Source organism: Artemia franciscana, unplaced genomic scaffold (genome assembly GCF_032884065.1).
Source record: "Artemia franciscana unplaced genomic scaffold, ASM3288406v1 PGA_scaffold_30, whole genome shotgun sequence".
NCBI lineage: Eukaryota > Metazoa > Arthropoda > Branchiopoda > Anostraca > Artemiidae > Artemia > Artemia franciscana.
Genome location: NW_027062662.1, coordinates 1,671,222 through 1,697,858, shown reverse-complemented (window position 1 = coordinate 1,697,858; position 26,637 = coordinate 1,671,222). Strand labels below are relative to the sequence as shown.

Genomic DNA, 26,637 nt, shown 5'->3' with positions numbered 1-26,637 from the left:
TCTCCTAAATTTTCCCTAAAAGCTTCAGCTCAATACCCTCATAGTGTCATTATAAATATCAGTTTTACAAAACTGATATAGAGTTTTACAAAACTCTATAAACATCAGGAAATGTCATAGACATGCTTGACGTATTCTTTATAAATATATGTTGTATAGGCCTCGAAAGAATGATTTGTTTTGTTTTAAGATTCAACTTAAAAGATAAATTCTATATAATTTAACCAAACCTGAACGAAGCAATTTATTTCAGGGCACGGAAAGAAATTATAAAAGACATGGATATAGGTTAATTATTCACAGCATAAATGGATCAAACAGAAAATAAAAAAAAAATAGAAGAAGGAGTGGTAGGCCCTGGCATACCAGCGTGGAATGGCTACTAAACTTTCTCGGTTTCAAAAATAAACAAAATGAAACATGAACTTTTGTAACTATGGACCACAACATTTTTGTTTTCCCCGTTTTCTAGAGATACAGCTTACATGATTCTGTATATGGATTATAATCCCTACTCATTAGTCTATTTTGGAGGCATACTTTTCTATGGGGAGAGGGGAGGGACTAAGAAAACAGAAAAATCATTTGGGAAGTTTAAAAATAATACAAAAACCGCAGGAATTTTGAAATTTCAAAGGAAAATGCCCCAGATTCCCCTCCCCCTCTTATCTGAAAAAAGGGCCCTTTTACTAGTCATATTGAAAAGTAATTTTAGGTTGTTCAAAATCAAAAACCAATTTTGAGTGGACGGATCTAAAGGTAGTCGAAGAAATAGATACAGATACAGAATTTCTGAATAGGTTTTCCATAGTCTGTCTTCTTCCCGTGTTTTACCTTTTTCTTCTGGCCGTAGATTCTTCATTTTGTAATTCTAGTAGTGTCACTGTTGCGCCTATATGTAAACCCTGTTAAATTTCTAGAATAATTATCAAAACCATAAAATGTCACCCCTTTCCCTTACAAAATACGAGCCTTTAACCAGTACCATCCAAAGCAGTTTTCTTATGTTCAGCCCCATCAGTTTCCCGAATATCTACCAAAATTGGTATCGATTAGAAGGACCTCCATCAATCTTGACGTGGCAAGCCTAATGGTAAAGTCAAAAATTCCATATTCCGTACTTTCTGAGATGCGACCTAGTACTGTATCTAAAAGGGTAGACAGATATCACCGTTATGTCGAATGGTCGTGCGAGTTTCTAATGCAATTGCCTAAAACGTTTGCCAAGTTTTTCTCAAGTGGAAGATCAATAGGGTAGCGCAGACGATGAGGATCAAAGTGTTACTAACACATATTATCCTGCTAAGTCTCCCTTTGAGAATAGCTCAGTAAAAGGTTATTAATGATTATTCCAACAGTTTGGAAGTGTCAAATGCAAAATTTAGGTGTAACTGTAACTATTGACTATTTATTTACAAAACTTACACAGTAGACATTAAACATAAAAACCACCCAGGGAAGACACAAAGCGTCTGATAAAAGACAGCTGCAGCCCTTAAGCTCTCAACCAACTACACAATAAAAATGCTCTCTCTCATCATATCTTTAACAAAATAAGAAAAAATAAAACAAAAATTCTAAATGAATTAAATTACCACCCAACAAAAATTACAAAATGAGGAATATATGTCCCGCTGAACCTTTCCTCCCTATCCAAAAATGTAAAAAAGTCACCGTTTGGTGATTTTCTAAACATTGAAGGAGATGGTAGATGTTGGCTTTGATAGAGAGCAGCCAACCTCTAGACTACTTCGTTAATCATCGTTTGGCGATTTTCTAAAAATTGAAGGAGATGGTAGATGCTAGGCTTTGGCAGAGAGCAGCCAACCTCTAGACAACTTTGTCGATCACCATTTGGCAAATTTTTAAAAACTGAAAGAGATGGTAGATGTTTGGCTTTGGCAGAGAGCAGCCAACCTCTAGGCCACTTTGTTAATCACCGTTTGGCAATTTTCTAAAAAGTGAAGGAGATGGTAGATGTTTGGCTATGGCAGAGAGTAGCCAACCTCTAGACCACTTTGTTAATTATAGATCCTTATCCTTTTTTTAGCTTCCATTGGCATCACCATCCAAATACACGGTGAAGACGGTGCCAGAAGGACTGGTTTCAAATGAGTACTTGGCTGAATACACCTTTTTCATCGATTCGATGCTTCGAGTATTGTTCAAATCACAAAAAGATATCGAAAGAGCATTCTATTATTTAAGAATCGGATCATCTTTATTTGGACTCATCCTTTGGGTATTTTTGGGCTGGAAGGTAGGTAACTATACTCAACAGAATTGAGCAAGATGTTAGGGAAAGAAAAAAGAAGATAGGCACGGAGTATAAATTCCTTAGGAAGACAGTCTTGCCGATTTTGTGGGTTTTCTATTATCTGATATGGGGATTTCTCACCAACTGTTGGTTCATAATGCAAATAAAAAAACATTAAAAACATTAAACATAACATTAAAGTTTAATGGATAACGGTTAACATTAAAAACATTAAGTTAGCACAGGTACCAATTTACTGATTCTCTGCCTTCGGCTGGAAATCTAATGCGTGGTTGGGAACAAATCATCTGACGCTTCGCGTGTTTTCCCCCCAGGTTTCTCCAGGTACCCATTTAGAGCTGGGTCAACCGTGAGGTGAGTGGCTGAGCTTGAAGAGTCAAACCTCTAACCTCTGTTCCATTCCATATAACCAGAAGCACCAGGGCTCAAATCCCTGCCCTCAGGATTTCAAGTCTATCGTGCTAACCACTTATTTAATGCAAACAAAGCCGATTGAAAAAAAAGAAAACAGCGAATGTTTGTATAAGGTCTGGGGCTATATCTGGCCACATTGCATGAGGTGGGGTGAAGCTCAAATGCATTGGTACGGAGCATCATTGTCGAAAAGAGCATTGGATGAGGTTTATTGGTACATTTCTTATTTTCCTATCGGATTTCTAGCCTATAAATTACCTTTATGCTAATTGGCGTAGCAAATTACTTTCAAACAGCAGCTTAGTTGTCTCTCATCATGAAGTGTATCCAAAAAGGAGGCATATACAAGCCTCCCCAAAGCAATGGACGCACCCACGTCTTGTAGTTTCTTCAGAGGATGATTAAATAAATTAAATTATAGTCGGTTAATCATATTAATCGATAAATTATAGTCGGTTAATCATGGTTAATTATGTCAGGTTTGTACAAGTTTAAAACAAGCCATTTTTCGAATACTTTGTTCTTATTGAAGTGAGGAATCGCTCTAAAGGTTGAAGAATAAATACTACCTGCGAGAGAGACTCCCAATGAAGGTTCAGGGCCCTGTAGAGAAATATAAACAGGACGATCATCCTAAAAAATATCTATCAACTACAGTCTCAGCTCGTATAAAAGCTCCTCCCATTCCCTTTGTTTAAGCTATCCATTGTATATTTCTCAGCTCCTCCATCAACGATGGAAAATGGTGTATTATTTATGATTGCGAAAGCAGAAACAAAGGGGACGAGTCGGCGAAGTGGTTCGCTACTTTCCCATCTCACTGGTATGGCTTAGGACTTAGTAGCGGATCCAGGATTTCTAAAGGTTTCAGGCGGATCCAGGTTTGGATTAAATTTTATCAAATATGAAAATTTCCAGTAATAGCTTCTGATCAACGCTGAAACAGGGAAATAGCCGCAATTTCATAAATAGTGGGAGAGTGATCTACGAAGCGGTGGAACTATTTGAAATTTGCCATAAAATGTGTTTTACCACAAATAGGCAACCTAATAGTTTTAGCACAGATTGTCTATTAGGTTTCACAATGATCTAGGGTTTAGATAGTAATGTTGCGCCATGGAGCGTCAGAACGTTTTTCTTCTTGGTAAGGAAAAATATTCCCTTGAATTTTTCGCCTTTTATACTCCTTTTTTTGGGTTATAAGAATGTTCTTTGAAATTCGATGTAAGGGCTTTTGATTTTCTTCTAATAACTGATTGGATAGCTTTATCCAAGGAAATATCCAACATCTGTTAAGAACTGTTTGTTGTGAAATTCTTAGTGAGATTCCAGAAAATTGAAGGACATCAAAAGAATAGTGTTTGTATTATAAACAAAGTAACGCTTGTTGTTATTATTGTTGTAAATTTTCTGGCACGAAATTGCAAATTAGGTAAAAATTCTCATCAGGAAGCATTTTCTTATGACTCATTAAGTTAACCCTTGTCATTCTTTCCATTATCTTTCCAGTTTTGGGTTATGTGCAAGTTTGGTATAAAACTTGGAATGTTTCAGAATTGCGTCAAGTTCATTTAAATTTATTTAATCATTCTAGTTACCAAGTTTATTGTCAGTTGCTAATCAGACTTGGTTTTTTTCCAGGGCATGTTTGGAGCCAGAGGTAGGGGTATCTCTCATCACCTTTTTTTTTTAGCAAAGAGGCAAAATTTTAAAAACTAGCATTTGGTTATCTCCTTAATGAGCTTGTAAGTACTACATAAAATAAAAATCAAACCAATATCAATAAACATGTGAAAAAAGGAAGCGACTACAATTTAGCTGCCAGTCTGCATACATGCTGACCCCGTAATTTCCCTTTGAGAAAAACTGATAAAACTATGCAACTGAAATATAAATGAGAAACGCCAAATTTATTAATCAAATGTCATTACGTTATCGCATAGTTCAAACAAAACTTATTTTTACCTTGATAATCCTTATAAATTCATTCTTTGTTTTTCTTTCCATTCTCAAACCAACGTTATCTTTACCTTTTGCAGTATTGCAGCCAGACCAATTATTTTTCCTTTTTCTTTTTTATCTCTTCAACGTATTGCATTCTTCTTTATCACCTAGACGGTCCATTCGTCTTATTCATTTTCCTGTTCTCCAGGCTGAGAATACCGATGCGACATGCGTGTCTACCCAGGAAAAATTTTAATGTCGCTTATGTTTCTCTTGGTTTATAAACTTCTCCGGAGGAGCAGCATCCCGGTCCGGCTTTGTCTAATGGTTGACATAGGAGATAATCGTAATGTTTATAATTTCTCTACGGTGGTTCAGGGAATACTGTCATCCAAGAACTCTTAAAAGAAATTCAAATGGTAGTTGTCGATTTATTGAGACAGATGGCGTTATTGAACTTAAATGCTATCTTTACATTACCAAAACTTTTTTCCGGCATCGGTTTGTACGACTGGAAAAGAGCAATTTCAAAGATAAATTTGTTTTAAAGAAGTCAGGATATCACCATACCACTAAAAAAAAGTAAAAATGCAGTCCATCAGACACTCGAATAAAAGTTTACAAATACTGATATCCTAGAATTGTTCGAAATATATCCAATGGTCAGCCAAAATTTACTGGATGAAACAATATCTATCTTTAAGTTCAGTTTTCAAACACCAAAAACAAAAAGAACAATAGGGAATTTTTTAAGACAGTGGGAAACAAATTAGAATGAATATTTCGGCCCGCCAAGGGCCGTCCTCAGCAATACAAATAAGAAAAAACAACTTACGAGACGATAAAATCAATAAAATTAAAAAGAACAGTTTTTCAAAACAGTCCCAGCATCCTTACCTCAGCAAAGTTCAACCAGGAAGAGTCCTGGTTGAACTTCACTGAGGTAAGGATGCTGGGACTGTTTTGAAAAACTGTTCCTTTTAGTTTTATCCTCTCGTAAGTTGTTTTTTCTTATTTGTATTGCTGAGGACGGCCCTTGGCGGGCCGAAATATTCATTCTAATTTGTTTCCCACTGTATTAAAAAATTCCCTATTGTTCTTCTTGTTTTTGGTGTTTGTAACGGAAAAGCAGTGTGGTCTTCGTCGTTATTTATTTCATTTTTAACATTCCCGACAGTCCCAGATCCATGCAGCTTATTTATCAGTAAAATTACTCTTGTATTTTCCCCAACAAGTTAACTTAAGGAAATTTTGTTTTTACATGGTGTTTTATATGCTGTATAGTGCTGTATAGTGTATTTACTATTTAATAAATGAATGCATTCGTTTTAACATAAACAAAATGCATGTTAGCATAAGATCGTTTCCTTAATACAGATTTAAATTGCTAAATTAATATTTGCTTTAATTTTGGAATCATTTCTTATATTTTAATGCAATCTCGGACAAACTACGAAAGTTTTAGCGTTTCTTCTTGTCATTTGTAGTTTTGTTCATTTCAAACGCCATATCCAGGGTAACCCAAAATCAGGGGAGCTCCCGCCCTTTTAACGGTCACTCTTTACGCCAAAGCTTAACTCAGGCATTTTAAGGGCTGAAGAAAAAGGGCTCATTTAAAAATAACAGCATGATCTAGGGTTCTCTTAAATACGAGAGAAACTGCTCCCCCACAATCGTTTTTCAAGTTCAAAATTAATATCCGCATAAAAATACTTTGAGAATGACAATCATCCTTTTAATATTTCCACTTCATAATATTTCTTGGGAGTGCCCCCCACCCGCTTGGTCCATCGTAACTTACGTTGAGTTTTAATTCTCGTATAAAAATTTGACCAATTAAAATAAAACATCTCATCTAGAATAAAACAGCCCCTGATTTCTTTGAGGGTCACTCACAGCACCATTATCAACTTCAAACCCTGCCACTAGTGAACAACCTTGAAAAAATCACCCTTTGCTCGAGGGTTTGGGGCAAATTGTCAGAATTAATTTTTGTGTCAACAATTTACGAAATTAGCTCCTCAATTTCAAAGACAATGAAGAGAAACGAGTTTATCTTTCTTTAACACTTGACTGGAGCAATCTGATATTTGTAGCATCCTCCTTAACTACCCCTTTTCATGCCTCCGAATGCAATATCTGTTTAACTTTGTATGGCTCTATTTCATTTTGTCTGTTGTTGCTTGTTTTTTGCTATTATTCATCCCATAAATTAATCAAAGTAAATTAATCCCATATTTATCAATTATTATATAAAATATTTAACAATTATCAAATTAATCAAATGGTATGAGAATCATCTCTAAAGACAGTCTTTATGCTAAAATTCGGTATGGAATTTTAACCACTATATAATATCAGTTTCTTTTTTTTAGTTCTGCTTCTCTCTTTTTACTGTGTCACTATTAGTAAACACAATAAATATTGACCGTCCTTTGACAATCCTCTAATACACTAACAAAATCGGGGTGTTAACTCCCAAACACAACACCTCTAACACAACAACCCTTTTACACCCAAGCAAAGACGGGGTACTAACCGCAATGCAACACCGCTCGCACAGCAGCCCTCTAATGTCTGAACAAAATCGGGGCGTTAACCCCAATACAAGCTATGTAGCCCACTATGTTAGCACCTCTAACACTACACTCCTCTAACAAATTTTGATAATTTATTTTTATATTTAAGGCAGCTGTGATGCCAGCACTTTGGCTTCAAGGAGCTTTAGGAGGGCCTCTCCTTCTTTTTAAACGCTCCTTGTCTGAACAGCACCAAGAGTCAGTCACATCTGCTCCTTATCGAATCAGCTCCTTATCTGAACAGCTCCAAGAGTCAGTTACATCACTAGAGGGAATTAGGAAAATCATATCACTCAAGTCGGATCAAAGCTTTATGAATGAAACTTTATACAGGACCTTGTAAATTTCAATAAAAATGTGTATATTTTCTACGAGTGTGTTTAGCCCTTAGCCCTACGAGTCTAAAAATGTGTATTTAGCCCTTTAGCTTATACAATAAAGGAAAACTTTTTTTTTCTTTTTTTCTCTTCTTAAAGTATGGAACGGCGTTAAAGCTTAACATAGACAGGCATAATACGAATTGCGCAGGGTATACCCTTCTCTCAAACCACGCAGGGTCGAGGGCCCTGAGTCAACTACTCAAAACCCTGAACTTTCTCAAATCTCTTAGCAATTTTTAACCAAATTATACAATATTTTATTCTATTACTGGCCCCCTTTCACCCATAAAAAATCCTTGCTCGCGGGTCAAGCTCAACCCCTCAGTCTGTTCAATAAAGCCATGTTTTCTTTTCAGGTAAGTCAATGGCAGGGTGGGGGAATTATTCATCCCTTTCATGAAAAAATACCTAATTTTAGACATTATCCGCGACAACATTGAAAAAGTAACAAAACTGCCTATACTAAATTTCAGGGGATGAAATCCCCTCCCACCTATATCTTCACAAACCGGTGCCACTGTCTCGTTTAGTTTAAATTAAATAAAAAAAAACAAGTTTTTTTCAACTTAAAGTTAAGGAGCGGCATTGAAACGAATAGAAATTATTCCGGAAAGGGCAGTTCCCTCCTCAACATCTCGCTCTTTACGCTAAAGTTTGATACTTTTTCACAGTTCCACTTTTTAAAACAATATAAAACTTCAATGGTGTGATTTTTGTTAATATTCTATGACTTTTAGGGGGTGTTTCTCCGTATTTTCTAAAACAGAATAAATTTTCTCAGGCTCGTATCTTTTGACGAGAAAGACTAAGTTTGATGAAACTCATATATTTAAAATCAGCATAAAATCCGATTCTTTTGATGTATTAAATAAAATAAAAAACTCTTCACGTCGCTCTTTACGTTAAAGTTTTTAATTGTTTTAAAACTTAGAATTGTGGCAAAGAGTCAAACTTTAGCATAAAGAGCGAGGGATTGCGGAGGGGACAACCCATTTCACATACGGAGTAATTTCTGTTCGTTTTAATTCTTAATGTCGCTCCTTACTTTCAGTTAAAAAAACTGTTTTTTTTATTTAATTTCTGAACGTTTTTAAATTAATGCATGTTTGATTTTGGCTCTCCGCACATAAATTATTAAAATAAATTTGCATATTAATTCTTTTTTTTGGCTAAATGGCTTTCTCTTAGTTTTGATCAGACGATATTGAGAAATAAGGGGTGGGGAAGGAGACCTAGTTGCCCTCCAATTTTTCGGTTGTTTAAAAAGGCAACTGGAACTTTTAATTTTTAACGAACGTTTTTATTAGTAAAAAATATACGTAACTTAAGAATAAATTTACGTAACAAACTATTATTCTCTTATGTTTTTATTATGTATATGAGGGGCTTTGTTCCCTCGTTAATACTTAGAATTGTGGCAAAGAGTCAAACTTTAGCATAAAGAGCGAGGGATTGCGGAGGGGACAACCCATTTCACATACGGAGTAATTTCTGTTCGTTTTAATTCTCAATGTCGCTCCTTACTTTCAGTTAAAAAAAAACATTTTTTTATTTAATTTCTGAACGTTTTTAAATTAATCCATGTTTGATTTTGGCTCTCCGCACATAAATTATTAAAATAAATTTGCATATTAATTCTTTTTTTGGCTAAATGGCTTTCTCTTAGTTTTGATCAGACGATATTGAGAAATAAGGGGTGGGGAAGGAGACCTAGTTGCCCTCCAATTTTTCGGTAGCTTAAAAAGGCAACTGGAACTTTTAATTTTTAACGAACGTTTTTATTAGTAAAAAATATACGTAACTTAAGAATAAATTTACGTAACAAACTATTATTCTCTTATGTTTTTATTATGTATATGAGGGGCTTTGTTCCCTCGTTAATACGTCGCTCCATACACTAAATTTTAAGTTTTGTCCCAATTCTATAAGAATAACCCTGAATCAGAAATTCCGTAGAATAAATAGTTGAAATTACTAAAAATACTTTAGCATAAAGAACGAGGTATTTATCTCCTCCTAAATACCTCGCTCTTTATGCTAAAGCATTTTTAGAACCCCTCATATGCGTAATAATCTCTGTTCATTTCAAGTTTTAATGCTACTCCTTAGTTTCAATTGAAAAAAAACTTTTTCATTGTTTCTTTTACAGTAATGCTAGAAAATCCCGCGCCCTTTTCATTGAATTTCTCTTCCCCCATGATATATTCCTCCAAGAAAAGATTCTCCACATAGCTCCCTCCCCTCAACCCCACTCCCAAACCAACAAAATTCCCCTGAAAACGTCTGTACAGTTCCCAATAAACATTACTGTAATACTACTGGTCAAACTTTGTAACTTGCAGCCCCTCCCCCAGGGACTGTGGGGGAGTAAGTCATCCCCAAAGACATAGTTCTTATGGTTTTCGACTATGCGGAACAAAATGGCTATCTCAAAATTTTGATCCGTTAACTTTTGGAAAAAATGAGCGTGGGAGGGGGCCTAGGTGCCCTCCAATTTTTTGGTCACTTAAAAAGGGCACTGGAACTTTTCATTTCCGTTAGAATGAGCCCTCTTGCGACATTCTAGGACCACTTGGTCGATACGATGACCCCTGGGAAAAAGAAAAAAACAAATAAACACGCACCCGTGATATGTCTTCTGGCAAAAAATACGAAATTCCACATTTTTGTAGATAGGAGCTTGAAATTTTCGCTGTAGGGTTCTCTGATACGTTGAATGCGATGGTGTGATTTTCGTTAAGTAATTCTATGGCTTTTAGGGTGTGTTTTCCCCTATTTTCCAAAGTAAGGCAAATTTTCTCAGGCTCGTAACTTTTGATGACAAAGACTAAATTTGATGAAACTTATATATTTAAAATCAGCATGAAAATCCGATTCTTTTGATGTATCTTTTAGCATCAAAATTATGTTTTTTATAGTCTTGTTAACTATTGAGCCGGGTCGCTCCTTAGTACAGTTCGTTACCACGAACTGTTTGATATTATTCGGTTTTCAAATATACTGAATACAAATATATTGAAATACGCGGTTTTCAAATATACTGCAAAAGAAACTATTGTTAACTAATTTCCTTGGAGGTAACTCCAAGGAAACTATTATTTCAAAATATTATTGAAATATGAGATCTTCAATTATTTGATCCATTTTGTGTTTTGTCCGTGAAAAGCCAACTGAAAACACGGTTTAAAATGTAACCCGTGGTTTGCCAGAAACTTACTCTAATGCAAAGGATGTTTTCGTCTTAATTCTTTATATTTTTTCCCCTTAATACGGGTTAGTTTGCTAATAGCTAGCTTCTCTGTGGTATTTTTCTTCCAGTTTCTCCTCTTTAACAAGCTTTTATGTTTTAAGCTTATTTTCCTCATGTTTTGTTACCATTATTATCGATTTTCACCATTTTTTATGTTCCTCAAATAAAGTGCTAAATTTTTCTCTGATGATTTTCTCCATTCATTTTTATTTTTCAGTATTACTGATACTTATAATTTATCTAATATCTTCGATCACTTAAAAGACGTAAATCGAAAGTAATTGAAATGAAGCTTTCTGAAATAAAATTACTGAAATGACGGTAGTTTTTGGAGCAGGAATAATGCACAATCAATTTTTTTATACCCTATTCAAATAAGACGATTAAAAACTTTCAGTTATATTAAATACAGCAAATAGCATACCAAAAACAAACACTTCAATAAAGAAACTTTAAATAAAAAAAAAACAAATTAGTAGAAACACTCTTTACAGAAATATACTGACTAGTATAATTCAAACTTGCGAAGTTTGCTAAACACAATAAGGAAAATAAAAGTTGAGAGCCCTTAAAAATTTGATCGACTAACAGAATTCAAAATCCGAAACACTGCCTAAGATATAAGAAAATAAATAGACAGGGCTACCCCTCCTAGGTATTCCCACTTTCGTCTTGGGATTTCAGTGCTGACCCTGGGATCTAAAAAAAAATCTTGTGAGATTGTTGAATTTTAGGCTGCTGTCCTTACAGGGGTGCCATTCGGGAGGGGGATTGCTCCCATCTCCTATTTTTTTTAAATTGGTTTTTGTTTTTTAATTTAAAGAAAACATAACACTGTAAAATTACCCCCTCACCTTAGGTTTTGAAGAATACATACTTTTTGATTTTTATTAAAACAAATTGAGGAAAAATTTCTTTCCCCCTCCCCCGAAACCATGTTTTTGCAAATTGGCACCCCTGAGCAATGGGACAGATAATTAATAACAATTTTTCATATTTATTTGTGCATCTTCTTATATTTAACGAAAGCTTAAAGGATGCTTGTTGGTTTTTTTTTGTTTTTTTTTTTTTTTTAAATGTCAGGTAGAAATATTGAAACTTTAACCTCTTGGGCCTTTAACATCCCAAAGTAAAACGCTTGGGTCTTTAACATCCCAAAAGCTTATCATTAAGTAAGCTTAGAAGATTATACATAAGAAGTTTGAGAAAAAGGGTCATATTAGATTCTTCAAAGCCATTTGATGGTGCATAGAACATCGAATCCACATTTGACTTGCTGGGTCTTTTTTTAAGCGATAGGTAGCAGGTCTATCGTCCAATCCACGCAGCATTAGGATAGATCTTTGGGCTCAATAGTGACAAACAGAGCATTAAGCCACTGTGCTCCACAGGGAGAGCATATCAGAGAGGGGAAAAATATTTGAAAGCTACGAAGCTTAAGGCAGGATCCCACAGACCCTAACCCCTTTGATTCTTGCACAGCAATCTCGTATCTCCTTAATAATAGGCTATGCAATTTTGTTGAAATTATAAACTAGCATTTAGGCTATGTATCATTTTCGACAACCTTACGAGAATTGTTCTAAATTCACCCTTGGAATTCATTCCGACGTCACTAGAAGCGCTTGCACCTTAATTTATAGCCTTTAGTCTGCACGGACACAAAAAATAAAGCTAGTTGTTTTAGCCTGACATTTAAAAAATGTGGGTTCGACTGATAAAGGGTAGCAGTTACTTTTAAAATCCTCAAAAAGTTTCCTTTAATATCAAAACATACAAGAAAAGAAATCCCTGTCACCTACTTCAGTGCTTTCGGGCACCCCAAGACTACTTATTCGACAAGTGCGATTATTTGTCCCTACCCTTCACGAGATGTAAATAATGTCAGAGACTAAGGGGGTTACTGATTGAAACAGCCTGGATTAGGTATCAAAAAAGCTACAACTCCTTACCCCAGAAGTCATGTATCAACAAAAATTTTACTTTTTCAAAAATGAAAAAAAAAACTTATGAAATTGTATGCAGAGAACAAGAAGGGACAGTAATTCTAAAATGTGGCACACCACATTATGTGTAATTATAAAACGTGCAAAATGTGGCACAAATATGTTTACAGTTAGGTACACGTGATTCGTGTCGTTATTCGTCTAGTTATCTATATCGTTTCACTTAACAAGTTGTCGGATAAGTGGTTATTGTATCTTTGATAGATTACAATGGGATTTTTGTAGTACTAAGATGAAATTACACAAGTTCAATGCTACCAACAAATGTAGCACTAAAGGATTTTTGAGTAAGCTATACTGATTGATGTCGTTATTCGTCTGTTTGTCTTTACCGTTTTACTTAACAAGTTGTCGGAAAAGTATTTATATTTAGCTTGTATAGATTACATTCGGGGAAGTTATAGTCAAGCCGATAAATGAGATGAGGCATGCTCCAACACACTACTAGAGACACTAGCGAGTGCATGTATAAATTATACTTCTTGAATTTTTTTCACAAATAATTCGATTCTTTTCGATTTCAGTAGTTCAGCTATCGAAAACTCGTGTGATGCATCGTGCAAGCCTTTCCAAAGTTTCCTAATCTTTAATAGCCAAAGTTTTGGAATGGAAAAAAAGGAACTAAAATCTTACCCTAAGATAGTTGCTGGGCTCCTTCAAATTAAGAAAAAAAACATGATTTCTGAATTTTATATTTTTTTCATTTAAAACACAAAAATATGGGGGGGGGGGGGGCAAAATAAAAAATTTCTTTAAAGTACATGTGGGAGGGCAAATTTGATGTCTTTTTTAGTTGTTTTTTTTATAAAAATACCAAAAAGATTAATTTCAAGATGTAGAGTGGGGCGGGAGACAAAAATCTAGGGGCACTCCCCCACCCCCCTTGTCCATTTAATTGAAGCCGGAGTAAGTAGTAGCTCATGTTTGAAAGTGAACAGAAAGAAAATAACTAAGAAGTAAATTGAACCAACAATCTTTTGAAAGTAAATATAAACGCAGATAAAAAAAATTAACTTCATTTATACACTTAAAACCATTATTCGGCTGTTGCAATATCAACAAAGACAAATGCAATAAAATATGATCTAGACAGTCATTTCCTATAACTAAGAACACAGCCAGAAGAAGAGATACAGCACGTCTGAGACCCCACCCCCTTAAGAACAACACACTCATTTTAGTAATAGTTGTAAAAATGGTAACCGAACATTAATAGCATAAACGTACAAAGGGAGGGGGTTCCCCTCGAAGCCCAAAGAGGACTAAAGTGTTTTTTTTTTTTTTAAATTTTCCCATATTATCTAGTTTATGTGTTTTGAGGATCGCCCTCGAAGTAAATGTATTCGGACATGTCTGATTGATCCTACCATGTAACCAGGACGACACCCCCCCCCCCATCGACTTAATTAATTTCTTGCTTTGCTCTTGCTTATAGCTAATTTATAACCTGATACTAATAAGAAATAATTTATGTTATCAATTAAATCGTTTATATTGAAAGCTTACTTTTTAATTTATAAATAATAAATTTTAGAAACTAATGATTAATAATTTATTATGATTCATAATATATTTACAGCTTTATTCTAAAAATAGAATCCTGAATTTTACCATATTATTTATATAGCTAATATTTTCTAGGCTCGACATCGAGATAAATCGATGCTGACACGCGTAACTCGTAGTATTACTTAACATCCAACTTTGAATCCTGATTACCCCCCCAGTTAGAATTAGAAACTGAAACGAATAAACCTTATTTTTATTATCTACTTTGCCCTTCCCTGCAAAACATTTTTTTATTTACTAGAAATTAATCCATGTTATTAAGTAATTTATTTAAAGTTTACTTTTAAGTTGATAGACGGTAGATCTTAAGAACTCTTAGATAAAATAATTGGGAATTAATTTATAATGAACCTAACAATATCGGATAATGAATACGAATGTGATGCATGCAAACAGGGACATATTAACTCACGTCAATTATATATTTACATATTTACTTACGAAATATAAAAAAGAAAAATCCGAAATGTCATATAAATCTCATAAACTTCATGCCATTGTTGGGGGAGAAACCCCTAGGCTCTGCAAATTTACATCTGATAATGGAAATTGACAGTCATGTCACTTTTTCCAGAGGGTTGAGTTATCATACAATGCGAGGAGACACCCATTTCGGGTGAAGGGGTTTTTCAATAGCCTACGGAGTATTTCATATTACCATAATTTAGGAATCATATGACCCTCCTCCCCCACCCCATTGTACTTCATGGCTAAAGGGCCAGGAAACGGAGATCAGCACCGCCGTTAAGAATCGTTAAGTCCAGTGCCATATTCTTAAATTTTTTAACCTAAAAAAACTATTTTTAGTAAAAAGGAAAAACAACAACAACAAAAAAACAACTGTAATATGTTTAATTTTTTTATCAGGTTTTTATTTATCTAGTGTGGAGGATCCGTAGCTTTAATTTGAGGTTTGTTATGTTAGAATTAGGAGAAGAGATATTCCAGTGTGGAATGAAGTTTAACTAATTTACCCAAACAAACCACTCGAGAGCAGCCTGTTTTCCTTTTGGCCCTAGATGAGTGCAAAGTTTTGGCCCCTGAATTTTAAAGAATATTTCAAAATAAAACTCAATTTAAAACAAAACATATCATGTGCACTTTTATTCATAAGAAGACAAATGAATAACTTGGATAATGATTAGGGTGATTGAACTAAATCGTAAGATACTATGTCGATCAAGGTTGTTAAAAGGTCGTATCTGTTATGTCTCAAGAACTTCAAAGGGTATAGAATAATTTATCAAAAAACATAATTAGTGTTGATGAAAGAGAGTTTTCAGTGTAATTTTTATTATCAGCAAACACCATTATCAACGTACTAAATTAACATCTCATCAGGTACTTTAACAATAAAGCCGTTATGGCTTCCGAAAATCTGAATTATAAGTCTTATTTCTTTGTGAAGTTGAGGTTGTGTTACCGGAATATCCAGAAACCGCCATTTTTTCCAGTGGCGCTTTGTTTCAAAATCGTTTTTTTTTTTTGTATCGCTGACGCATAAGCTTCAATATTAATTCATGACACAAAAAAGTAGATCGGTAAAAAAAAGAAATGATTGGATTTTATGCGTAAAGCTTTAATTGGACAAAAGGAACAAAATGTTTTTGGGTCAAAACACAAAAAGGAGGAGTTTGGAGAAACACTTTCTCAAATAAGGGGATGTGAAACGAATTCGTATGAACTTATTATCCATTTATTCATTATTACTTATATATTATTCATTTATCATTAAAAATTTCGTACCAAATGTGTTTGCTCGTACTCGAATACAGGACTGATTCGAAAGCTTGAGTAAGAAAGAATCATCAATTTAATTTGCCATCTTCTATCACTATTTCTTCCTAAAACAGTTTGTATTTTCTGAGGCGAAATTTAGTTTAAATTTGTACTTTATGAGATCCGAAATCACCCATTTCGCTCAATTTGGCTGATTTTTATCTACATAAGATTACCAACCACTGGTCTAAATACAAAAAAAAACTAGTCTTAAACTACAGTATAGTTTATCATAATTTAAACTAACATTACTAAAATATTAGCATTTCAATATCGCTGATACTCAAGCTTCACTTTGAATTCATGACACCAAAGATAACACATTATCTTGATAATACCTAAAATCTGTCGTATTAGGTCCTTTAAATAATTAATTACCCTAAACTGCAGCATACGTGTCTTCTCGTGCACTTAAAATTTCAAGGGAGGCTAAAAAACCAGGCCATGATTTACCAATAAGCCCAGGCCTAGGGGTGCACAATGCCAGGGGGCGCAATAAACTATCACAGTGATTTTTTTTCTTAACAAAAACTGGACTGCTCTGAAAAAGTGTCATATGCACTCCGCCACCGCGCTGCCTATTCCCAGAAAAGTGATTTTAAAACAACACAGGAATTCCGGGGCGTCTTATAAACTGTCAGATGTCTCACAAGAATGGGAGCTGACAGTTCGGTGTCACCTCTCTTTCTTTACTTTTGGCTCATCAGTTGCATTCTGTCCAGTGCTTCCATTAACCCTGAATTTACGGGGATTTCTCCGAAAATCTCGCAAAAACGGAGCGACAAAAACGCACGGATGCGACAAAGCTTTAAATCCGGCCGTGAAAAGAATCTTAACTTTTTGACCAATAGCAGATCAGATAACTAGTCTACTAAACCTACCAACATTTTCCTACTCTAACCTAGACCTGCCTTATGTAGTCTCCGTTTTGAGTTAGAAAAATTCCTGAAAACAAGAATTCTGGTTATTGTTCCAGAACAAGTTTCAGCTAATTCCAATAAATTTTAGATTGCTAATCTTAACTACCTGAATAACAGAGAGTAACAGATACGTCAAAAATGATTCCTGTGTCAAAAGCTCTTTTTCCCAAGTATGAATGTCTCCAAATATGAATGTATCAAGATAAGAATATCAAGATAATGTGTTATCTTTGGTGTCATGAATTCATACTGAAGCTTGAGTATCAGCAATATTGAAATGCTAATATTTTAGTAATGCTGGTTTAAATTATGACAAACTATACTGTAGTTTAAGACTAGTTTTTTTTTGTATTTAGACCAGTGTTTGGTAACCTTCTGTTACTCCTACTACTGACAACTTATCGTAGCGACAAGCCCCTGAGGCTGACAAAGCACCAGAGGCTAAAAATCAGTACGTCCTGGAATAGGGTGGAAGGAATCCCACCCTATTACAGGACGTCCTAATTTTTTTTTGCCCTAGATTCATGCAAAAATTTAGCACCTTAATTTTAATGAAAAATTTCTATGTAAATTCAATTTCAAAGAAAAGCCACATATCCTATGTAATTCATTCGTTTGGAGACCAATGAAAAACTTAGGCCATTCGACTCCTAAGATTAGTCTTTTAAACCATTTATATACTAAGGTTAATTTAGTTATTTATATCCACTATTTATACTAAAATAATATTTACACTAAAATTAAACTATTTAATTTATTAGTCTCATGCCATACCCTATCTCATGCTAAATGGGGCCTAAAAAACGTTTTTACCCTGTAAAAGCCCTTTGTGAGTGTAGAAGTCAATTTGATGCATCTTTGAAAGAACAGACCCGAGTCTCTTTGGAATCCCACGCGTTATATTTATGTTTTATTTCTAAATCGTTTTCCCCTGTTTTTCAAGACAATCGGATCAGTCCTGGTACACTCTGACCAAAATTCTGGGGTTCATTTTTTAAGTCGTATTGGCCCAATTGTTAACATCGAATAATAGTTCTCATTAGAACCAAACGTAAGTTTATCTTAAATTAATTTTAAGAGAGAGAAAAACTTTTTTCTTAAAATAAATTAAAAAAGTACGCCTAGGTGTACATGGAAACATTGATTAAAGCATATTGACTAAATTGACACCGTGTTTTAAAAAGGCCAGTCATAAATCTAAAAAAAAAAATCATTAAGGCAATGCTATAACTTAGAAAAAAGGGAAGGGAGTATACAACTTTAAAGTTAATAATTAATATTTTGGACTTTTCTTTTGACAAATGGGGAGTTTTAATTAAAATAAAGATTTCTTCATCATGGGACATCGAATCCCATAGACAAGCCTTGTAATTAACCTTGTTCTTTTTCAGTTTATTCTTATTGGTTTCAAGTAGAATGAATAAGAATAGTTCATTTCAAGTGGAGTGGTAACGGACCATTAGTCCTCTCTTTCATCATTAACTATAAAAGGTAATATACAGTTACCGACACCTAAAGACGCGGTTAAGCCCCACATAAAAGATGAAATTCCCCTTCACTTAAAGAAAAAAAGTGTTTACCTCCCAAAATCTATAATTAACTTTATAAAAATCGATTTATATAAATCATAATTAATTTTATTCAGTAGCTTCCAAAGTGAATTTCTAAATCATAAAATCGATGATAATGGTCAAGGAATTAATTAATTAATTACATTGATCAATTGATGTAAATTTATTACATAAAACAAATTGATAGGAGTTAATTTACATGGCGGTGCTGAACGAGAATAACACCGATTGAAACAAGGCTTTAGATTATATGTCATAAATGCGCAAGGATTTCAACTTCAGTCCGCGAAGAACTTTGCATATCTTGAATATTCGACGGAGATGACAACTCTGGCTCAACAATCACACTACTTCCGTTTTGGGTTTGTACAATCGTCACTATATTATTGTCTTTCTTTGCTTTATTTCTCTTGGGTAGACTAAACCTCGACTTTTCCTTAGGTCGGGCTGCCGGTTCAGATTGTGTTCTCTGGTGGGTGATAGGAACTTCGGTGTTTATTACAGTTGTTGTCTGTGAAGAGTCTGAAATGTAACTGATTTGTGATGGTTCTTGACTGTGCATTGGAGGTACTTGATTAATCCCTTGTGGACGCATGCTAGGTCCGGGTTGAGTAGATGCACTGCTCCGTGATCGATAGCTGGGTGGACGACTTGCATCTGTTTCACGTGCCAAAGTCAAAGGTACCCTAAAATAATAATAATCAGACATGTCCTCCCAAAAGATAAATAAGCAACGAATAAAATTAGTAATACGTCAAAGCATAAAAGAATAGCAAGGGAGGGGGGAACGGGAATCAAAAATTCTTGCACTTGAATGGCATATATGTTTTTTTGGATCGTATATACACAAGGTCCAATTGCACAGTCCTAAAAAGTTATCAACGATATTACAACATGACGTTACACGTCATTAGGTTTGCTTTATATGGATAATTTATATTAGGTTTGCTTTATATGGAGTAGGTGTCCTGTTCAGGCCCAGACGGAAGCACTTTTTTGTTGTTTGGGAGAAAAACAGCAAGGTACAGTGGGAAAGGGTCAAGAGAAAAGCTTTCTAAAGGTGGAAGGGAACGGGGGCTTTGGTACTAGGGGATCAGAAAGCACAAATAATAGAGATAAAAAAAAACTATTCAAAAAGATACTGTAAATATTCGCGAATATCACCGGCTACTTTTGGCATGGGATGAATAATCAGATGTTTTTTAGCGTTTCGCAATAATTGTTAAATGCGTGTGGGGACAACACTTTTGGCAATAAACTGGAGAACAGGAGAAATTCTTAAAGACTGGACAAAAAACTCACTCGTAAGAATATTCTGAAAAGCTGAAGCTGTAAAGTGAAAAAACTGGAGAGGTATCATCCTGGTATCAATACCTCGCAACCTATTAGCGACTGACCTTCTTAGTAGAATCCAATCAGCACATGGACTGGAGCCGAACGGTCTCCACTGCTTTCCGTTAGGAGCAGCACAGATTACAGCCAAATCGTTCATGCACTGACATCATATTCACTTTTAGCTTGCTCCTCTAGGAAGCAAATGAATGACAAAATAAGCTGCGTTTGGTCTTCGTTGATTCCGAGAAATCTTTCGACCCCGTAGATCACTAAGTGTTTTAGAAGGGCCTCGGATATGCTCGTTCGAACCATCGAAGTTTTTCACAAAGACACAGAATACTTCGTACAGACAAGTGATGGGAACACCTGTTACTTCTGCATCATCAGAGAGGCGAAGCAAGATTGTGTGCTGTCACCACTGTAATTCATCCTCATCGTCTAAAACATTCTTAGGAAATGCGACAGCCATGGAATCCAGGTAGAAAATAAAATTCTTAGAAATGCTGACTTCGTAAGTGATATCAGTCTTCTAGAAACCTGCAAGGAAAAGCTTAAGCATACCTCAATCAAATCAGAGACGCTGTCAAACCTTCTGGCCTCAAAATTAATGCCAATAGAGAAAAAGTATGGTCCATCTCCCTCAAAATACACTGAAAAAACCAGGCAACTGAGTAAGTTTTGGGGTTCAAACATTTAGGCAGTACCTCTCACAGCACCGGCTCCTTGCCATAGAGAAGCAAAGCTCAGAATCGGTCAGGCACATGCATCTTTCAGGAAACTGACCAAAATTTGTCGTAGCCAGCAGAGCTCTCTCCGACTTAATCTGAGGCTGTTCATCTACAATGTCCTTTCGACGCTTTGCAATGGTTCAGAGACCAGGCATTTAGACCAACAAATTCGAAGGGACCTCACGTTTGAGCATATTTGTAAGGCACTTTTTAAACAGCCTTCGGATTAAAAAAATAATGAATACTACTGCACGATAAAAGATGTCTCAGCCACTGATTACTGAAGTTATCAAATACCGGAAGTGAAGATACCAAGGTTATGTGATTGGCATTTCCAAAGTTAGAATGCTAAAGATCGTCGTCCGGTGGCAGTCACGCTATAGCAGAAGAAGAGAACGCCCCCAAGACACCTTATGAAATAGCAACCCAACTGAACTCTCAAATCGTACTCAATTGAAGGATATCTAAGAGGCCGCAGCAATAAGGGACGACTGGCGACTCTTCTTGGATGCCCTAAGCGTATCTAAAGGAACATAAAGGTCTAAGGTAATAATATTATTAAAGTATGTTTCCTCTGAAACGAGCGACTTTGCGACAAGCCTGCAGCTGTAGCATCCTCCAACAGAACAAGGCGCTTATATCACAAGATTCGTTTATTCGAGATCAATCCTTTCGCTCAGCTAGAATTATGATATTACTTAAACTGTTTCTTGGAGAAGTCTTAGAAAAGAAAATCGTCCTTTAAAAAAAAATTTTAACCAAGGTTCACCGTATTTTCAATCTAAATATTTTAATGCAAATCAAATTTCAAAAGGTAGTTTGGTAAATGGATAAAACTGAACCTCAGCTACGGAATAATAGCAAAATTGCTGTCTTTTGTCGACAGCTTCAAACCGTAAGAGAGAAGAAAACAGCACACTAAAAATTGCATAGGGAACATTAACCTACAGGTAAAAAAAAAAAAAAACGATGAATTGGATCACTAAATTCGGTTCGGAGACATATCACCCTCTCTTACAGCACTAGCCTACCCAATGGCCCTTTAATTGGCAGTCATTTAGTGTAAAACCAAGGTTATTTTTTTTCGTTTTTATTGACAGAGATCGTTTTTTACACATACCACCAAAGTTGCCTCATTAAATACCCTGTGTCTCGCTTTACTTTGGCTAACTTGTGTCTGCGAAGTTAACACTCACCTTAACAACGTACTGGCATTTGATCTATACGTAGGTGGTGGTGAAAGTGAACTTGCTGGATTATGGTTTTGAGATGGTCGCTCTCTATCAAGAAGAAGTAGACGTAGTCTATATTCTTGCATAGATGCTTGATAAGAAGGTGGAGGTGGTCTATATTGAAACTCTGGATACAGCATAGCTAAATGGAAAGAAAAAAAATCAAAGAAAATTAACTAAAAAGAATTCCACATGGCAGAAATTCAACATCCAAAAGAAAATTTACAAGAATATACAAGAATAAGAATATACAAAGCCAGACGTTATAATAGACGCAATATTCGTGTATATGTATATAATACATCCCTATTTGAATTTTTTTCTGAAAATTGGCATAGTACTATTTTGCAGTGCAAAAATACAATTTAGATAGGTTACAGCTTTAAGAAAATTTGTTTACCCTCTCACAGCCGCTATAATATTTTTCATAAATCTTCTGCTGACTGAAATTAAAGACCGCTGAGCAGAAATACGAAGAATAGATGGCATTGAATGGTGCGGTGGAAATTTTAACGGAAGGCATTGAGCCACCAGGACTTTTTGGACAGATGATATATGAATCAGACGCTAAAAAAAACAAGAGTGGTTTCTTTATGAAATTAAATAGAAAAACAAGTTTTTTAACTGAAAGTAAGAAGCGACATTAAAACTTAAAACAAAAAGAAATTATTCCTTATATGAAAGAGAATGTCCCCTCCTCAACGCCCCGCTCTTTACGCTAAAGTTTGACTCTTTCTCACAGCTCTACTTTATAAAACAATAAAAAACTTCAGAGAGGGGCGTTGAGGAGGGGACAGCCCCTTTCAAATACAGAACAATTTCTGTTCGTTTTAAGTTTTAATGTCGCTCCTTCCTTTCAGTAAAAAAACTTGTTTTTATTTTATTTCTGAACGTTTTTGAATTAGTGGTGGTTTGGAATTGGGATCACTTAACATGAATAATTAAAAAAAATATTTGGATATCAATTTTATGGCTCATATGGCACATGTGACGAGGCTGGACGAGCCAAGAGCCAAGAACTCATATGGTATGAGCTCTAGCAAAATTCTAAGAATCAATAGATTGATTTAAAAGAAAAATCGGAGGCTTACTGCCGGTTGGGATTTAAAATAAGAGCTCTGAGTCACGAGGTCTTTCTAAATATCAAATTCATTAAGATCCAATCACCCACTCGTAAGTTATAAATACCTCATTTTTTCTACTTTTTCCTCTCCCTTCAGCCCCCCAGATGGTCTAATCGGGGAAACCGACTTTATCAAGTCAATTTGTGCAGCTCCCGGACACGCCTACCACTTTCCATCGTCCTAGCACGTCCAGAAGCACCAAACTCGCCAAAGTACTGAACCCCACTCCCTAACTCCCCTAAAGAGAGTGGATCCAGTACTGTTACCTCAATCACGTATCTACGACACTTGCTTATTCTACCCAACAAGTTTCATCCCAATTTCTCTAATCTAAGTATTTTCCAAGAATGCCGGATTCCCCCTTCAACTCCCCCCAATGTCAACAGATCTGGTCGGGATTTGAAATGAGAGCTCTGAGACATTCGTTCCTTCTAAATATCAAATTTCTTTAGGATCGAGTCAACCGTTCTTAAGTCCCCCCCCAACTCCCCCATATGTCACGGATCCAGAGCGGATCCGTTCCGGTTATGTCAGTCACGTATTTTGGACTTGTTTTTATTCTTCTCACCAAGTTTCATCCTGATCTCTCCACTTTAAGTGTTTTCCAAGATTTCCGGTCCCCCCAACTCCCCCCCTTAATGACTCTGGATCCGGTCGCAATTTAAAGTAAGGGATCTGAGTTACGAGGTCCTTCTAAATATAAATTTCGTTAAGATTCGATCACTCCTTCGTAAGTTAAAAATGCCTCATTTTTCTAATTATTCAGAATTAACCCCCCCCCCCCAACTCCCCCAAACAGAGCAGAACCGTTCCGGTTATGTCAATCACGTATCTAGGGCTGCTGCTTATTTTTCCTAATAATAATAATAAAAATTATAGAAAAAGTCATTATTAATAACAATTGTTTTCTGCTACCCGGAAATCTGTTTAAAGCGAATTTATGAAATAAAAAGGTCGGACTTCTGTGGCATTAAGAAAAGTTTTTAAGAAGTTATGAAAAATTTCATAGCTACCACAACGCTTTCATTTAAGTCCTAGAAATTTTCAGTTCCCCGGAGAATTGAAAAATATTTCACTTTCTGGTACATGTGGAGATAAAAGATTTTTAGGCTCTTTTTAGTCATTAGCAAATTTCTTAGGACGGAAAAATAGATCATCTAGCATTTCTTTTTAACGTAACTATTCACGCTGTCATACTAATCAAATCCCTCTTTTGAAACCCGCATCGAGACATGACTACCCCTATTCTTACCCCACCCTTATATCGATTTTTTAATTGGACATCGCGCAGAACTAGCCTAAAAACACTTTTTTTTTCTGCCTTCGATAAATAGATCTCTTTTCAGTACACTTTCTAACTGCATTGCATAACAATAGATATTGATATCCTGAAAAAAACACATCTAAAGAGGGGCGGTTCCAAATTGGCTATAAATTCTAGTACCCCCTTTTGTTTACGAGAAAGCACTCCGTTACTATAACAACACAAGAATCTGCATGGCTAGAATTATTATGGATGAGAAGGGAGTTATAAAAGGATATTTTACTCCGGAACAAATTAAAGTAATATAACATACAAATCCCTAGATTGTAAATTAGGGATGCTTAATTACTTGAGGGATTGGAAATCTTTAAACATGAACCAAAGTATTACGTTAATAATCAAAAAATGGTCAGTTGATCTATTCATGGCAAAACGTCATGAAGGAGGTCGAACCACTGGGTGGTTTCCGGAAACGTGGCTACAAATCGGACAAGTCCTGGCTTCAACTCATTCGACCACAGATGAAGGACAAATCCCTTTGGCAGACCCTGTTCCAGGGGCTTCCTGGTGCCGAGTTGGGCTGAAAAGTCTTTGCCCCGTCAACAGTCTAAAAAATTCTAGGTTGGTCTGCTTAAGGGGCAAAGAATGATAAAATGTGTTAGGACATAAAGTATTGAACTCTGCAAAAGTTCAGCCACGGAATTTAAAAGAGGCTAAGTAACAACAAATTAATTTTAGAGCACAAACAACAAAAGGTAAAACATATAAATAGTTAAAATATAGTATATTGAAATATAAATACAGTATATTATATGCTTTGGCTCTATATCTTAGATATAGAGCCAAAGCATTCATTTAGCCTAGTAAACTTTGGCTTTCTTAAAATAAAACCTCGGAGTTTTAACTCTTTTTATTTGTATTATGGAAAAGCAGCAATGTCTTCGAATTTCTATGATTGAGAAAAAGAGCATAAATGCATAATGCATTACAGGGGAAAATTAAAACGTATTTTCCATCTTTCCAAAAAGATTCCCCATAATGCGTTATGGAAAAAAAAATAATCAGTTGCCTGTCAAAAGAATGTTTTCCTAGACGTCAAAAATATGAAAATAAAAAGCAATTTTGATATCAGAAATATCAATAACAGCGAGAAAAGTATGTTCACGAGAATTGGAAAAAAATGATACTTTTGGCTATGATCCAAAGAAAATAGAATTGTGGACTCCATTCTCTAAAAACAGAGGACGAATAAGGTCCACGTGTCTCATTTGCGTAGCTTTTTTTTTTTTTTTTTTTTTTTTTTTTTTTCTGTAACTATGAATAATTTAGAAAAAATACTAAACGCCCCAAAATCGGAGCCGAAGTTCCCGTCACGTTCTTACTTTTTGGTTAATAAGCAAAATTTTTCTTCTCTTTCTCATCAAGTTCTTTATGATTTTAAATGGGGTTTTAGATTTTAAATAGAATGGAAAGGCTTTTCATAGAGATAATAATTTTGACTTTATGGAAAAATGATAGAAAGTCATTTTTAACAACCATTGTTTTCTGCTACGCGGAAATCTAGGTTTAAAGCGAATTTCTTATAAAATAAAAAGGTCCAACTTTTGTGACATTGAGTAGTCCTTAAGAAGTTATGAAATATTTCATAACTACCCCAACACTTCCATTTAAGCCTTAGAAATCTTCAGTTCCCTCGTAAAATTGAAAAATATTTCACTTTCTGGTACATTGGGAGATAAGAAGATTTTAGGCTCTTTTTAGTCTTTAGTAAATTTCTTAGGACGGAAAAGTCATACTAATTAAATCCCGCTTTTAAAACCCATATCGAGACATGACTACCCCTATTTCTAATCTACTATACATAACTCAGAGTATCGGTGAGACGCCGCAAGCCAATGACTAATCTAACAACATGGGTATTGCTGTAAATCAGTGATTCCCAATCGATTCTGGGCCATGCCCCACCTAGGTATTTCTAGAATCCTGAGCCCCCCTCGTGATATCTAAATTTTACTACTCAAAATTCTACGCGTATTAACCTGAAGGAAGCTTAAAAGGCCATTAACTTGGTATCTTTTTTCAAGTCATCCTCTAGGCATATTTTATACTAGTGAAAATTTTTGGGTACTTTTGTATTATACCAAACACGCTCAAAAAGTTAAGTCAGGTCAATCATAATGAAATATACCAAAACATGAAGAAATTATAAAACTTTAGTTTATATAATAATATAATTTGGGCTATATATTTGCACATTAGAGGAG

At 35.2% G+C, this 26,637-nt stretch overlaps 2 protein-coding genes across 7 annotated transcripts in view; one reads left to right on the top strand and one right to left on the bottom strand.

Moving 5' to 3' along the window:
- Window positions 1-7,584, top strand: part of LOC136041592 (uncharacterized) — a 53,944-nt gene extending 46,360 nt beyond the window's left edge. For all 4 annotated transcript variants that reach the window (XR_010621061.1, XR_010621060.1, XM_065726292.1 and 1 more), the window contains exons 3-4: window positions 2,051-2,260; window positions 7,325-7,584. Coding sequence is in view for 2 of the 4 variants with exons in the window: in XM_065726292.1 (XP_065582364.1) it covers window positions 2,051-2,260; window positions 7,325-7,558 (444 nt within the window). In the remaining 2 variants the exon portion in view is untranslated. The remainder of the gene's footprint in view (window positions 1-2,050; window positions 2,261-7,324) is intronic.
- Window positions 7,585-11,886: 4,302 nt separating this feature from the next.
- The window catches only part of LOC136041591 (uncharacterized), a 98,386-nt gene continuing 83,635 nt past the window's right edge, over window positions 11,887-26,637 (bottom strand). For all 3 annotated transcript variants that reach the window (XM_065726288.1, XM_065726291.1, XM_065726289.1), the window contains exons 5-6: window positions 21,950-22,127; window positions 11,887-19,376 (exon numbers count right to left, since the gene is read on the bottom strand). In XM_065726288.1, the coding sequence (XP_065582360.1) occupies window positions 18,944-19,376; window positions 21,950-22,127 (611 nt within the window). In that variant the 3' untranslated portion in view covers window positions 11,887-18,943. The remainder of the gene's footprint in view (window positions 19,377-21,949; window positions 22,128-26,637) is intronic.